The following is a 15,879-nucleotide window of genomic DNA, read 5'->3' as shown; positions in this document are numbered from 1 at the left end:
AAAATTATTTAGCTTCTCTGGCTAAGAATATAAATGATGGGACTCAGAGGAAGAAATTTTTGTTTACTTTGCCAATTAGTGCTAATATAACATGCTACAAAGAAAGATGCTACCTTAAGACAGTCTCACTTAAGGCCAGAGAGACCAGGAAGACACTCTGGGTCTGTCTCCTCATCTGTTAAAATGGGGGATGGAGAGTGGTTTGAGGGTTGGGCTAGCAGACACCTAAATTCTCTTCCATCTCTACACCTTAAAAATACCATAATTTTTAATATTACTCTCCATGCCACTGTATGCCTAGACTTCTCTTAAACAGGTGTCCCCTAAATCCAGGGTGGTAAAATGGATAGAGCTAGCCTTTTGTCAGGAAGACTTGGCATTTATACTTCACCTGACACTCTAAAATTATGAATCGCAGAGGTGCCAATCTGCCCTGGGACAGGGAGATTCCCCAACTAGGAGTTCCCTACAATCACAGATACAGACCCTGTCCCCTTTAAAACTCAATTCAAATTTCATATCCCTATGTAAAACATGTCCTTAACTTTTTTCCTTTGGAGTTCAACTTTGTTCTGCCTTTTCTGGTGAATTTATCATGTAACTGTTAATGACTTGTTTTACCCACCTAAATGGATCATACTTGAGGACAGTAAGCACTTTGTTCCATTTAGCTTGGCATCAATGTTGTTGCCTAGTTCAAAGCACTATGCATACAATGTTTGTTCAAGGAATGATGTATACTATTCCTATTACATTGACTTGGAAAATTTGGATGTATGCTAGAACTTGTAATTTATCTCAAGTAGGACAATTTCCTTTGTGGAAATTAATCACACATCCGGGAGTCAAAGGAAAAGGATAATCAGGAAGAACCCTTTTAGCTTTAGGCTCAGACCTAATTTTACATCAGGGTTAGCCAGCTGTTTATCAGAAATAATAATTAAAATTTTAAAATCCCCTCATAGGTTCTAAAAGTATTTCTTGAATCCTTAAAATGACTTCAAATTTTCATGTAATAAACTTAATTCTTTTAGGGGGGAAAAACATCTGTGACACCCTGCTATAATGGTAAATGTAGGCCAAACAGTACTTGTATTAAGGTAAATTGAGTCAGGAATTTGATTGGCAGGATACGAAAGACCATTTCCCTGCTAAAAGGTAAGGTTAAGGAGCTAAATTTTACTCCTTCCTTGCATTTATAGGGAAGCAGCTCAAGGAGTAAATACATATAATATCTAGAAAGAAATAGCTGGTTTTATCACTCTGGGCATTTTAGTGCTTCAGGTAACAACAATTTTATTTTGGCAGATTTTATGTAGGAATTAAAGTAGAAACTCCAAGGCTTAAGGCAGACCATGCACAAGTGGAATTTTTAATTGCAGAATTTTTATTTTGCATTAACAGAACAATGTTAATTACAGTTCTATTCAGAGCAGTATTATCTCCCACAGTCAAATCTAAGTTCCTGAAACTTCAGATGGCCAGGAGCAGCAGCACAAGCACATAACAAATTATTAACTTATCAACAAGACACAAAAGTTAAACTTGTAGTGTAAATAATCCACTTCTATTGGTATATTAAATGTATTTAAAAAGAAAACAAATATCACAAAAAAAATCAAATAAATAAAAACTTAACGGAAGGAGCTTTTCATAGGCATTTTCACAAACATTTGGTCCATTTGTGGTCTATGTAAACAGCTGACCTGACACATGTACACCTGCAAGTAACAAGGATCAGGGAATCAATAATTAATTAAAAGCATTTGCGGTGGACAATAGAAGGACCAGACTCATCATATTCTTGCTTGCTTATCCACATCTGCTGGAAAGTAGAGAGAGAAGCCAAAATGGAGCCTCCAATCCAGACAGAGTATTTTCTTTCGGGTGGGGCAATGATTTTGATTTTCATGGTGCTTGGAGCCAGGGCTGTGATCTCCTTCTGCATTCTGTCAGCAATGCCAGGATACATAGTGGTACCACCGGATAACACTGTATTAGCATATAGATCCTTTCGGATGTCAACATCACACTTCATGATGGAATTGTAGGTGGTCTCATGAATTCCACAGGACTCCATTCCCAGGAAAGAAGGCTGGAAGATTGATTCTGGGCATCGGAATCTCTCGTTGCCAATGGTAATGACTTGACCATCAGGTAGCTCATAGCTCTTCTCTAGGGAGGAGGAAGAAGCCGCAGTAGCCATTTCTTGCTCGAAGTCCAGGGCAACATAACACAGCTTCTCTTTGACATCCCTCACAATCTCCCTCTCAGCTGTTGTGGTGAAGCTGTAGCCTCTTTCAGTCAAAATCTTCATGAGGTAGTCGGTGAGGTCCCGACCAGCCAGGTCTAGACGCAGGATAGCATGTGGGAGAGCATAGCCTTCATAGATAGGGACAGTATGGGTGACCCCATCCCCAGAGTCCATCACGATACCCGTGGTACGACCAGAAGCATAGAGAGACAGCACTGCCTGGATGGCCACATACATTGCTGGAGTGTTGAAGGTCTCGAACATGATTTGTGTCATCTTCTCTCTATTGGCCTTTGGGTTCAGAGGAGCTTCGGTGAGCAGAACCGGGTGCTCCTCTGGGGCGACTCTGAGCTCGTTGTAGAAAGTGTGGTGCCAGATTTTTTCCATGTCATCCCAGTTGGTGACAATGCCATGCTCAATTGGATACTTCAGGGTAAGGATGCCCCTTTTGCTCTGGGCCTCATCACCCACATAGCTATCCTTCTGCCCCATGCCGACCATGACCCCTTGGTGCCTGGGGCGACCCACGATGGAAGGAAACACAGCCCGAGGGGCGTCATCTCCGGCAAAGCCAGCCTTGCACATGCCGGATCCGTTGTCTACCACAAGGGCAGCAATTTCTTCATCAGCCATTTTCAGATGCGCCTGTGAAACTAGGGTAGAGACGGTGGAGAACGCGTTAGGTTAGAGCCGAGGCTGGCACTTGCTCATCCGCTCATCCGCCCATCCCCTCCATCCCCTCCATCCCCTCCATCCCCTCCATCCCCTCCATCCCCTCCACCCCCTCCACCCCCCCCCCCACCCCCTCCACCCCACCCCCCGAGACAACGGCTGCTCAGGGTAGCTACCCGGATTCCCTCCCCCACCCTCCAGCTAGCCTGGATCAGAGGCCTGGGCAGAGGCCGGGGCCTCTGCTGAGAGCGGCCACGGAGGGCTCGGGCCTAGCGGCCCTCCGTGAAGGGGAGTAGAGCGCAGGCCTCGGGCTTGCCAGCTCCGCAGCGCAAGGCTGATGAGTCACCGGCTGCGGTGGCAGAGAGCACGCGAGCGCCGAGAGCCGGCGGAGCGGAGCTGTCCATTCTCGCCCTCCGCCCTCCGCCCTCCGTCCTCCGTCCTCCCACAGAACGTTCCTCGCCCTTCCCCTCCTTCCCCGGCCGCGCCCCGTCTCGGCCTGGACCCGTTTACCTCACGCTGGCACAGCTCTAGCTCCCCGTCTCGCTTCCGACTACGTCTGAGACTGGTGTGTCACTAAGCTAGGGCGCGCGCCCCGCTTTTAAACTCACCGCCGGGCGCGCTCACACCGGAACCGGAATTCCACCCTACCCGAGCCTCCCATTGGCCGAAGAATTTACCGTCCATTTCCTCCCTAGACCCCGCCCCCGTCCTGCTTCTCCCCTCCCTTTTTTCTTTCATTCCCTCCGGAGGAGGAGTCACTTCCGGCCAAGCCTCCATCTGCCCCCCCCTTCCGGCCTCGGGCCCCGCCTCCCCCCAACCCCGGTTCCCTCACTCCCTCGCCACGCCTCGCTCCTCCTCCCCGGCCTTCCCCTCCCGTCTTCTCCCCTTCCCTCTCCCTCCCTCTCCCCCACCTCTTCCTCCCTCTCCCTCCTTCCTTCCCCCGCCCCGCCCGCCTGCCCCCGCCCCGGCCCCCGGCGCCGCTTCCGGTGCGGGCCCCGCCTCGCTGTCCCAGCCGCCGCTGCCGCCTGCGGGGCTGGAGGAGGAGGTGGAGGAGGCAGAGCCCGGGCCGCTGCGGCAGCGGCGGCCGGACCGGGGTGCGGAGCTGCGGCAGGAGCGGGCCGGGCTGAGGCCGGAGCCGCCCGAGGTAACACCGCCCGCGGACTCAGTTTCCCCATCTGTAAAATGAGCTATTTAGAAGAAGTCAGGTTCAAAGGCCCCCCAGCCCCCTGCGACGAGGGAGGGAGGGAAGATAAAGGTGGAGCCTTGGGGAGTTAGCGGGGAGGGGACCAGATTGGAGGGGGCTGGAGGAGTAAGCGGGGAGGGGGGACCTTTAGGTGTCGCGGCGGGGAGGAAGATGTACACGGTAATTGCTTTAGGGATGAGGGGGAGATGAGGGGAGGGGAGGAGAGTGAATGGAGGATTTCCGAGACGGGTTGAGGGGGCAAGTTGGGGGGGCAGGGTTCAGGGGGGCGAATGAGGAAGGCTAAGACAGATGAAAGCCTCCTTCTGGAAGTGTGGTCCCAGAGACAGGTCTTCCAGGTCAGAACTATTTTCATGATACTACTGAAACTTGAAAATTTTTAATACAGTGAATATCTGTTGATATAACCCACAAAACAGTGGCTCTTTGGAGAGGTCCTCGGTAATTTAAGTTTTGTAACCACTGGATTAAAGGTTGGGGTATATGGGGGTGTATATTGTGTGAGCATTAGGGGTGACAGGAAGGCAGGGAGATTAGGAGAGTAAGTGGGGAGGGGCTGATGTAAGTTAAAACAGGGTTTAGCTTTAATTGTGAGGGGAACGATGGTGGAGATGTAGGACTAAAGGTAGGGGAATGAGAGGTATTAAATGGGGGGAGTCACACAGTAGGGTAAAGATAGGGCTGAGGGAGTCAAAGGGATCGGTAAAGTTGGGGTCCTGGGGTCAAAGTTAAGGTGGGGTGAGGTTATTAAAATAGAGGAGGATTGGAGGAGGGCAGGATGTGTGGGGGGGTCCAAAAATTCAGAGGTCCTCCAAGGGCTGGACAAAGAGAGAACGAAGTGGCTTAAAATGGGGGCTTCTGAGATTGTGAATTTGAGGAGATAAGGGAGTAAGAGGCTACAGATAGAATTGGATAACAGGATATAAGTGAGATATATATGGGGGTGGGGGTGGTGAGGAGTTGGAGTTATAAAGGGTGGGAAGGACCTGATGAGGAAGGACGTTCCCAAGGGTTGGGGAGGGTGGGGGTTGCCATGTAAGGAGGGATCTAGTGGGGGGGAGTGAAAGGATGGGTTGGAGAAATTAGAGGCTAAAGAATGGAGTAAAAAGATCAGTCAGAAATTAGTGTGTGTAGTGTGGGAGTTGGGGGTAAGGGGAAATTATGTGAAAATGGAGGTATTTGGATGTATGAAGAGGGTTTTGTTCTTAGATTTTAGAGCAGAATAAGTTCCCTAAATACAGTCGATATTGTTTTTCTGGACAGACTGGTTGTTTTCAAGGTGAGGGCTAGTAAAGCCTTCAGGCATCACAAGGCATCTACATTTTTTGTCATGTGGAGTCCCCCTCCAGGTGCCACTCTGTGTAAGGTGGGAGTTGTTAAATCCTTAGTAAGATGGAATAATTGAGTGGCAAATGAAGACAATTGCTTTATGGACAGTTCACTTGTCATTTTCTGCTGATATTAAAAGGAAATTTGAAGCACACCAATCCCATAACTTCTCCCCCCCTCCCCTCCATTGTTGAAGTTACTTCACTTCTGGATTTTAAATATCTTAAATCGCTTTTGTCTCCCAGATTCTGATGGGAACAGAAAACTCGTCATAATTATTTTTTTAAGTGAGAAATGAAGTGAAAACGATTATGCTTCTTTCTCTCTAAGCACCCAAAGCGGTGAGGGCTACGAGAAGCCACTTGGAATTTAAAGGCTCCATAGAATGTAAGAAGCAAAGGCACTATTCGTAAAATAAACGTAGAAAATGAGGATTCTTAATCCATCTCTAATCTTTTGCTTAGCTTTAAACATCCTCTTTTCTCACTCTAATCCATGAAGAATGCTTAGTGTCCTAGAAGGCTTCAGGGTTTTGGGGGATGCTAAAGACTTTGATTGGCCTGTCCAGCCCTCAAACATTAGCACGGTATCAAGTCACGACCTGTCCCAGGCTAACATACATGTGGAAGCAATGGTATGCCATCATGATAACTTTCATTTGCCTGAAGTGTCCATTATTCACTTACCAAGGCTTAGGTGAAGCATTATCCCATCTGAGGCTTATGAGCCTTTGTGTATCAGGACTGTAACCCATACGGTGTGTGTTATGGGGCTAGGCTGGGGGAATGGAGGGCGTGAAAGGGGGTGTGTGTTTGAAGAATGATTTGTAAAAGGAAGAATGCTGCTGAACCTGCCCCAGAAGCCTTTTTTCCTGAAAGGGCCCTTCATTTTGGGGCTGATCCTGCAGCATGAGAACAGTCATTGTGATTCTCAAAGAAAGGGAATGTGATGAAGATTACCTGGCAGTTATGACAAAAAAGGAGAAATTAGCTTGTGCTCTTTATAGACAATATTGATATTTGCTTCAGATTAATTAACTTTAAAATCTCCAGAGGAGTTTCTTCTCATTTGTTTTGAATGATGATTGCAATTTGAAACTCCTGCATGTTTCTTTCATGCTGTTGAAATTGGATTCTTTTTAAGGACTTAGTGTCCAGTTAACATTGTTCAGTCCACTGAACAAGCATGCTATCGCATCGTTGGCATTTTGCGAAGCTTAACCCCAAAGAGCAGCTTGTTTGGTTTTCCTTTCCTTCCAAAGGTGGGGGAGGTGGAGAGGGGGGAGTGGAATTCCTCTCTGCTTCCTATCTATATATGTCCACCTTGGCTGAGACATTCCTAGGGTTCTTTCAATTCTCTCTTCTTCAGTTTCACCCGCTCTTGCCTTCATGATTCTGGTTTTAAGAGTCACGGACTTTGTATACTACAGATCTAGATGCATTCCTGCCAATTAAAAAATATTAATATCTGGAAATGTTGAGGGGAAAAAGATCAGAACCCAGACATTAGGAGAATGGAACCTTTCGGAATTTATTTATTTTTAAATGTTTGGAAGGGAACAACTGCACTTCCCTTTCACCCTTGCTTCCCACCAATTAAGGGCATAATCTGAAAGCTCAGCGTGAGAGACTGAAAGTCTGCATTTACATTTAGTGTGAGTTCAGATATCAGATCAGGTTTGGATTTCTCATGGTCCTTTGCTGGAGAAAAGCTGTAAAGGAAAGCCTGTCAAGACATGTTTTATATGATTGTTTTTCCTTTGTAGCCAACCTGCAGGATTCAGTGTGGATCCCGTGTGCCTCCTTGGCAGGGCCCACCTTCCCAGCCATGCCAACCGGCGGATGAGGCTTGAGGCCCTGATGGAGCAGCTGCAGAAGCAACAGCAGCAGCAGCAGCAGCAACAGCAACAGCAGCATCCAGCTCCTGTACAGATGGATTCCCGAGAAAGGCAGGAGCGGCAGATGAGAGAAGCCCAGCTGCTGTATGCTCAGCAGCTGGCAGCCCAACAAGCCAGTCTCACTTCCCCATCTACCAAGGCTTCCGGGAGTCCCGCTCTGGGGTCGCTGGCCAGAATTCCACCAGCAACAGCAGCCTCTCGGGTCATGAACTCCGAAGCTGATGAAGAAGAGGAAGGTGCACTGGAAGAGGAGGACGGGGATGGGGAAGATGCAGAGATCACTGAGAAGGAAGCCCAGCATTCTTCCAAATATTTCCACATGCAGAAAGTGACTCGTCACGATCCCAGAGCTACCCCCACAGCAAATCCTCCCCCTGTTCTGCCCCCAGGGCTACAGAGGGGGATGCACATCAAAGATGATCATGCTGTAGATACTTCAAAAGCCCCTCCTCCAGTCTCAGCATCCGGCCGCCCAAACTGGACCCTGGAGGAACAGCTTAAGCAGGTCAGTGTCTATTCTGCTGGTGCTGTCCATGTGCCTTTATTCAGAGGGGCCCCAGACAGATTATTTGGGGGCTCCATGTTAATTTCTTGGATCTAGTGGTTTTCAGGTCCCCCTTCTCTCTCTCTTGTCTCCTCCTTTTGAGAAAAGAAGGAAAACCAACCTTTAGGGACTCTTTAAAGGCAGAACAGCAAGGCCATTTCTTCTTCTCTGCTGTAGTGAACAAAGGCTGGAAGTGTAAGGGCTATACGTTCGAATCCCATGTCTCTATGGACTTCCTTTGTGACCTCTCTTTTCCCACCTAAAAGGGAATAATGATAAATTAATGCAAGTTAAGTGACTTGTTAGTGCTTAAGAGGGAAGGGAATGGCATGAATGGTTGCCTAGGGCCCTCTGTATGCCAGGCCCTGAGCTAAGCATTTAACAAGTACCATTTCTTTGGATCCTCACACCAGCCCTTAGAGGTCAACACCATTATTATCATTCCCTTTTTATGGCTGAGGAAACTGAGGCAGACAGAGGTTAAATGACTTTGCCCAGGTCATAGGTCTAAGATGGGATATCTAAGATGGGATTTGAACTTGGTTTTTTCTGACTCTAGGCCCGGTGCTTTATTCACTGTACCCCCTAGCGGCCTCTAACAATGGATTCCACGGTGAAACTAGTAATGTTAGCCAGGTTCCCCATTCTACTGTATTTTCTTTTATGCATTCTTATAGAAGCATATTCAGAGCTGGATGGAACCTCAGCCATCATCTAGTTCACTCCTTTTATTTTACAGATGGGGAAACTGGACCTATGGAGGCTAAATGACTTGCCTGAGGTCACACAGTAGGAATTAGAGGCAGGATTTGAACCCAGGTCCCTTGATTCTGGAGCCTCTTTCTGCTGTACCACAGTGGCTTTCTCAGATTAAGTCGTATGTTGATATTTGTACACTAATAGGGAAGGACATGTCTTTGTGTAGGGCCAGGGATGGAGCAGAGGGGTTCATAAAGTTGGATCCTTGAATCACAAGCTTGTTCTGGATTTGGAGATGACTTCCTTTCCTGCCCCAACATTTCTGGACTGGTCTGTAGGATAATAGAATTAGAAGGTCTTCAAGTTCATCACCCTCATTTTTCAGGTGATAAAATGGGAGCCCTGGAAGTGATGGGGCCAAACCAAGGTTGCACAGGTCATAGCTAGCAAAGTGGAGATTCTAACCTAGGGAGTCCAGAGCCAGCATTCTTAAGACAGCACCTGTTGGGCCATCTCTTTCCTCTCCTTCGTCCACACACCATGTGAGAGAAATAAGAAAGGAGCCAAGGTACAGAAAGGCCAGCCCTCAAATCACTAAGTGATTCAGTAGCAGAGCTGGGACTGGGGCCAAGGAGTCTCGGCTCCCACAACAGTACCTTGGCCGCAAAGCCAGACCCTCCCAGTTGATTTAAATGTGATTTAGCACTCCATAGTTCTGAATTGCTAGCAGCCCCTCCATTACCATGTGGTTGGCAGAGTTCCATGTTGAGTCAGCATGAAAGAGGGATCCCTGACAGCAGTGGGGGGGGAGTTCAGGCAGGAGTCGACGGGGTCTTGGCGGCTGGCCAGCCTCTGCGCATGAGTCCTTATTCCTCGAAAGTAAAGCTCTGTGTGAGGAGTGGAGCTTCCCGTCCCGTCCTGGCCTGCTTGCCTGTCTGTCTTCAGGAAACTAGGCAGGTGTTGATGTCAGGCCACTGGGGTTTTAGAAAAAAGGCTCTTCAGAAGTGACTCATATTGGCATGGGAGAATTAATCAGGTGCCCTTGTGACAGGGCACCAGAGGGCACACAGTGACCCCGCTCCTGGAGTCTAAGACTGTTGGCCTAGATGTTCTTTAGGCTCCATCATTACCAAACCTAAGTCAAGATGTTCTTTGAATATTGGACCACTTTTCTAATTAGACACCCAAAGGGGTTGAGTTCCTTAGACTAAACCTCTCCCTTCCCTGGATTTGGACAGGAGTAGAATCAGGAAACAGCAGTCTTACCCCGACCAGTTTTACTTATGACTGAAAGAATTACTGACTTGAAAAACCCTGGTTTGTGTGTATAGTGCAGGTATAAAACCCACCTGTTTTCACATCCACTCCTCTTCTCATTTCTGATCATCTGAATAAAACTGGTTAGTATTGATCACTGTCACTTGTACCCTGCCAGGAGTAAAATTGTGTGTGTGTGTGTGTGTGTGTGTGTGTGTGTGTGTGTGTGTGTGTGTGTGTGTATGGGGCATAATAGTTTGGGGATATTTAGAGAAGTCTGTCTCTTGTAGATCATACAGAAAAGAACCACAAAGCCTTTTCTAAAGTTGCTTCACAGAGGTCATGGTCTTTTCTCCAGTGTTGTTAATAATATCTTGGAGATTGGGTGAAATTTGGGGGGGGGGAATGTAGCTGTTTGGCCTTGCCCTCTCTGAACTTGCTTCCTCTTTGTACACTGGAGAGAACAATGGCTGGGTTACCGCCTATACATGATTGTTTGGCAACTCAAATGAAATGATGTATGGAAAGTGACAGGAAGATTTAAAAATCCTAGATAAATGTCAGTTGTGATGTTTGTGTTGTTATTTCCTGGCTGCCAGCCAGGATGGTTTTTCCAAATCTAGCTCATTTTGTGGAGTGTCAGCCTAATTTCTGTTCAGGTAGGAGAACAAACATTATAAAATTGACTTTTGTTTAAAAAATATGCATAATGATCCACTTGACAAGTTACTTGTGTCTGGAACACTGAATAATTTGATAAACAAACATACCTGAAAAAACATTTCGAAAAGCAAGGTGCCTGCCATTGGCAACTGAACAAACATTTGGAAAGATTCTCGGGTTGTAGAGAAGGTGATTGAAAGTATATGCTGTAGAACATGGGGAGCCATACTTGCTTTTTTCTGCTTCTCTTCTCCTGAAAAATATTTGCTTCTCCCAAGTTGGGTATTTTTCGAGTAGAAGTGTGTGTGTGTGGGGGGGGGGGCACAGGGGAATGGTGGTTGTTTTGTTATTCCCAGTAACAGAGTTAGGAAGATGGATGACACCATTGAGCCTAGCTTTTGCACCCCATTGGGCTTGGATAGCTGAGGAAGTAATTGTAAAACCAGGCAACAGAGACAAAGGCCCTGAGCTAATTTTGACAACCAGAGGGGAGAACCCTGTCCACACACACACACACACACACACACACACACACACACACACACACACATATACACACATATACATACACGCAGCAACTGGGAGGTGTGAACCATTTGGAATGAGGCTTCAGGCTTCATTGTATGGCGGGGAAGAAAGGGCATTCCTGGTTATAGTTAAGGTATATAAAAGAACAGAAGAGAAGTAAGATTTTCAGACTAAATGTAGCAACTGAAGCCCCATGGGAACAAGAGGGTCTGTGTCTAGCGTTTTGCATCCTTGGACAGTCCCTTTGGTTCCTGGGAGTGGGGCACAGCTTGTACCAGCTAGCCATCACCACCTTGATTTCCCTGGTGTAGGACTGTATGGGAGAGATAGGCCCAGGGACCCAATAGAGAGCAAAAATTGCCCTTTCCCAGACAGGGCACTTTAAGAGGCAGAGAGCTTTCCTCACAACAGTTACAAGTGAGGTTATCTAAGCCATGGCAGAGCCAGCTAGTTACTTAGTTCTGTGGGCTAGGCCACTACTCTTTCTACTTTACCATCAACTGGATTTTTTTTCATGGGTGTTTATATTATCCATATTTGTGCAAAAATACTACAGAGAAAAGATGAAACTACCAAAGACCTTTTTTCTTTCTCTGTCCATGCTAGGGAAAGCGTGGAGGTCCCCTGGCTTCTGTATGGACCTAGAGTACTTCAGAAACTCTGGGATGGATGGATGGATGGACAGACAGTGTGCTAAAGCATTTGTTAAGCAATTTCTTTGTTCCAGGCACTGTGTGAAGTGCTGGGCTCACAAAAACAAGCCTCCAAAATGGTCTAGAGTCTCAAAGAACTTAGGTTCTAATGAGGAAGACAGTTCATTAGTGGGGGAGGGGAGTAGGAGAGAAGCAAAGGGACCCCTTAGATCTGGGGCAGTTCTGGGCCAGAACTTCCTGATCTCCTAATCCACCCCAAAGTGAAATCACCCTTAAGGGGCCAGATGGTCAGTGTGCAGGGGACAGAGCAGATCCGAGAGTGACCTTAGATTGTTTTGTCAATATTGGGGAGATGTGTGACTGCCTGTCTTTTATATATACTGACCAGAACAAGATAAGCTTCCTACATGCACTGACCCCTCAGAGCTACTCTGGGATGTCAGCCTCCTACCTCGCCCCCTTTTGCTTCCAGGGCGTGGAGCTCAGGAACAATTTGAAAAACTGGACAGGTTTGTACTTTATTGCTGCTATTGTCCACTTTCCCATTGAATTCAGTATGTCCCTTCAGCGGCTGACCAAGTAGACAACAGGAGAAGAAATGCTGAGATAGAGAGCCAAAGAGATGCTGTATTGAGTCAGACGAGTGGTCTTTCCATCCTAGTTTTCCATCTTTGATAATGCCACCAGGGGGATGGTTTAGGAAAGAGTATAGTTGCCCAGCTTTTGTGTCAGCCTGTATATGATCTAACTTTCTCCTGATAAAGTACACATAGAAAGCTGAGCCTCCCTTCCTTATGACCAACCTAATTAATTTCTTTGATCTAGTCATGCCATCTTTCTGAGCCTCAGTTTTCTCATTTGTAAGAAGGGGATTGGACCAGATATTCACTGAGATCTTTCTACTTCTAGAGCCTTAAGCCCTTGAAATCTGGTTTCTGTCCTAGGCCATTCTCTAAAAGGTCACCAATGTTACCACTTTACTTCTCATCATTGGCTTTTTTCAGTCTTCATCCATCTCCTTTTCTTATCCCATTTGATGCCTTTGACCATACCTTCTTCTTGGATTATCTTTTCTTCTGTATGTTCCAGAGTGCCACTAGCCTGTCCTCCTTTCTGTCTGACCTTATTCTCCTTTCTTGGTTCATCAAGCTTTTTCTACTGTCCAAGTTTGGGTGTTTCCAATCCTTGTTATATACCATGTTTTCTTTTCTCTTTATACTCTGCTGTGGTGATAGAGTTCCTTCATATGGGTCCAGTGACCACCTCTATTCAAAAGATGTCAGTCTCTTCTTGAGATCTAGTTCTGCATCTCCAGCTAAATGCTGAGATCCTGTTGCACTTCAAACTCAGCACTCTTATAGATAAATAAATACACCATCTATCCAAATGAAATATCAATAGAGAGGGGTTGAGGAAGTTTTTAGTGGCAATGCCTCCTTTAGGCTATTGACTCTCAGTAGACACACCTTTAAGAATCACCTGTATAGAGGTGGGAGATAAAGCCACAGAGCTAATGAGATTGCTAAGAAAGTAAAGGACAGCTTGGGGGGGGGGGGGACTTGGGGAAGCACAGAGAGCAAGCCTGACTGGAGGAGCTCTTACCTAAATGGGCTCGGGGGGGGGGGAACAAAAGAGAGTTTTAGAATGCTTGTGACAGAAGTAAAAGAACTGAGAGAATGGGATGTCTTTGAAATGAAGGGAAAAGAGAGCAGAGAATGTCCATAGTTGCCCTGCTATTAAGTGTTATACAGAACTCTAACCTGGATCTCCTGAGTGTGAAGGAAGAGGTTTAGCATTGAAAACAGGCCATTGAATTTGTTGATTGGCCTTCCATTGGCTATTGGTCCTGGAGGAATTGGTGACCTTTGAGAGAGCAGCTTCAGTGTGGTAGTAGGAAAGGAAACTGGATTGCAAAGAGTTAGAGATAGCCAGTCTTGTAGTGGATCTTTCATTTGTAAATTTATGTAAACCTTTTTTTTTTAAAAGCTGTTACATTTTTGGTCTGTCTTGCTTCTGGATAGCAGGTTTCATATTACACACTGGTAGGTTGTTTCAAATGATTGAAAGAGCATTTGATTTAGAGTCAAAGAATTTGGATTTGAATCCCAGATCTGTGGTTTTCTACTATTGTGATCTTAAGAAAGTGCCTTCTGAGCCTCAGTTCCCTCATTTATAAAATGAGATCGATGGACTGAATAATCTTGAAGATGTCTTTCAGTGACAGTCCTGTGCGTGTTTCCACTCACTGAGTGAATTCCTTTTTATTTGCCCTAAAATTCTTTTTCCAACGATGCATTTTGTTGTGGAATCTTGGAATTTCATGGATAGATTCCCTTCAGTGTAGCCATACATGTCATAATTTTATAAGCTATCTTTTCAGGACTGATAAATATTTGAACTCTTCAAACTGATTTGAAAATATACCTTACTGGTTTTTATAACTATTCTTCTAGGCCTGTGGTTTATTTGGTACAAGGAACTCTGATGAGGAAACTCCCTCTGCCAAGCCTGGTGACTGCAGCTCTACCACTTGACAGCTGGGAACCCTGAGAGGTTCAGTGACTTACTTAGGGTCACCCAGTTAGGGTATGTCAAAGATGGGGCTTAACCCTGGTCATTCTGACTTTAAGGCCAGTTCTCAAGCCACTAAACTGTGCTGCCTCTCCCTCTCTTCCTGTCCTTCCCTCTGTTACTCATTGATCCCCTTCCTCCTCCCTCTGCCTGCCCATCCACACCTTTAAAAAGTTTTATTGATGCTTTCACAGAAATCATAGTTGTTTCTGGAAAGAGCCCTGCCTCCCAATTCAAACCTTTCCTTGTAACAAAGAAAATTAGTTACAGGTTAGCAGCGCAGTAACCACATGTGACACCATATGCCTCATTATACCCTTAAGTGTCCCTTCTCTCTGACAAGAGGAAGTCAGTATGTTTCAGGATCCATGTGGGTTCTTGGGTTCCTCAGAGTTCTGCTTACGTTTAGTGGATCATTTGATTTATGTGGTTGTAGTCATTGCCCTCATTTCCTTTCTTTGTGCTGCATCAATTCTTACAAATCTCATGTTTCTCAGAATTTTTCATGTTTATCACTTATAACCACACAATAATACATTATTTATATTCACATATATTGAACCATTCTTCAGATTAAAAAAAAAGTTAATGTCCTTTGTTTTTATATTACCTTCATTTTCCCTTCTACCCAGAAAGCTACTACCCCTCATAACAAGGGTGTCAGGTTGGGGATAGGAACAGTTCAGCAAAACTGTCCAGCACATCCACGGAGTCATGAGTGCACAAGCAGCTGTCCACATGCCAAGTGTGGATCAGAAGGAAGTGCGTCACTGTCACTGTGGCTGTTGTTTTTCTGGTTCTGTTTACTTCATACTTTATCAGTTCATGTCAGTCATTGCATGCTTTTCTAAATTCTTTGTATTCTTCATTTCTTATTATGCAGGAAATATTCCATTACATTCATGTACCGCCTTTTGTTTAGCTGGTCCCTAATCAATAGATATTTACTTTGTTATAGTCCTTTTTTACTGCAGAAAAGAGCTATTATTGATTTATGTAGGACCTTTCTCTCTCAGACCCCCTGGGGATATGTTCCTAGCACAAGGTTCTCTAGGGCAAGGGATATGGACTTTTCATCAGTTTCTTAGCATAGTTCCAAATTGCTTTCCAGAATAGTTGGGCTGCTTCACAGCTCTACCAACAGTGTATTAGTGCTCCTGTCTTTCTTTGGCCCCTCCAACCCTGACTGTTCTTGTATTTTGTTATCTTTGCTAACTTACCATTGGGTGGGGAAACCAGTTAGTGTGAGCACTTTGAGCAGAAATCACCGTCTGAACTTATGTAGATTGCCCAGTGCCCATATCCCTTCTCCATCAAAAACTTGAAATTTGTAGCAGACCAAATAGTGGTCAGGAAATCCAGTGAGAAGTCTCTAGTAAGGGGCTTGTTTCACCTCCAAACTGTCCAAAAGGTCAGCGGAGGCCTGGGAGCAATAATAAAGGAATCTTCAGCTAGGCCAGTACAGGCAAGTAAGCCAGCAGCTTCCCAGCTTCTCCGGAGATGGAACAGAGACACATGTACCCTGCAGGGCTTCTGGCTCTGCAGCAGCAAGAGTGGATGGCTCCCTCTAGAAAGCCCCAGGAGGGTTGGAAGAGCCCCACTGTGGGCCTT

General features: G+C 45.9%; 2 protein-coding genes across 3 annotated transcripts in view; one reads left to right on the top strand and one right to left on the bottom strand.

Moving 5' to 3' along the window:
- Nucleotides 1–1,369: 1,369 nt before the first annotated feature.
- Nucleotides 1,370–3,632, bottom strand: LOC140517262 (actin, cytoplasmic type 5). Of its 2 annotated transcripts, none has more exons than XM_072628368.1 (2): nucleotides 3,437–3,632; nucleotides 1,370–2,907 (listed from the first exon to the last, which is right to left on the bottom strand). In XM_072628368.1, exon 2 carries the CDS (start codon nucleotides 2,885–2,887, stop codon nucleotides 1,757–1,759), a length of 1,131 nt encoding a protein of 376 aa, XP_072484469.1. In that variant the 5' UTR covers nucleotides 2,888–2,907; nucleotides 3,437–3,632; the 3' UTR covers nucleotides 1,370–1,756. The 2 variants fall into 2 exon arrangements, with proteins under 2 accessions (XP_072484469.1, XP_072484470.1); XM_072628369.1 differs by lacking the exon at nucleotides 3,437–3,632 and adding an exon at nucleotides 3,133–3,233.
- Nucleotides 3,633–3,905: 273 nt separating this feature from the next.
- The window catches only part of ARID3B (AT-rich interaction domain 3B), a 52,759-nt gene continuing 40,785 nt past the window's right edge, over nucleotides 3,906–15,879 (top strand). The window contains exons 1-2 of the mRNA XM_072628367.1: nucleotides 3,906–4,070; nucleotides 7,222–7,858. Of these exons, the coding sequence (XP_072484468.1) occupies nucleotides 7,298–7,858 (561 nt within the window). The 5' untranslated portion in view covers nucleotides 3,906–4,070; nucleotides 7,222–7,297. The remainder of the gene's footprint in view (nucleotides 4,071–7,221; nucleotides 7,859–15,879) is intronic.

Source organism: Notamacropus eugenii, chromosome 1 (genome assembly GCF_028372415.1).
Source record: "Notamacropus eugenii isolate mMacEug1 chromosome 1, mMacEug1.pri_v2, whole genome shotgun sequence".
NCBI classification, from domain to species: Eukaryota; Metazoa; Chordata; class Mammalia; order Diprotodontia; family Macropodidae; genus Notamacropus; species Notamacropus eugenii.
Note: the sequence above shows the minus strand (reverse complement) of the source record. Positions and strands in the feature narration are given on the sequence as shown.

What these genes read in the sequence shown, in the direction of transcription:
- LOC140517262 (XM_072628368.1), bottom strand. Translation starts at nt 2,887, where the DNA reads ATGGCTGATGAAGAAATTGCTGCCCTTGTGGTAGACAACGGATCCGGC.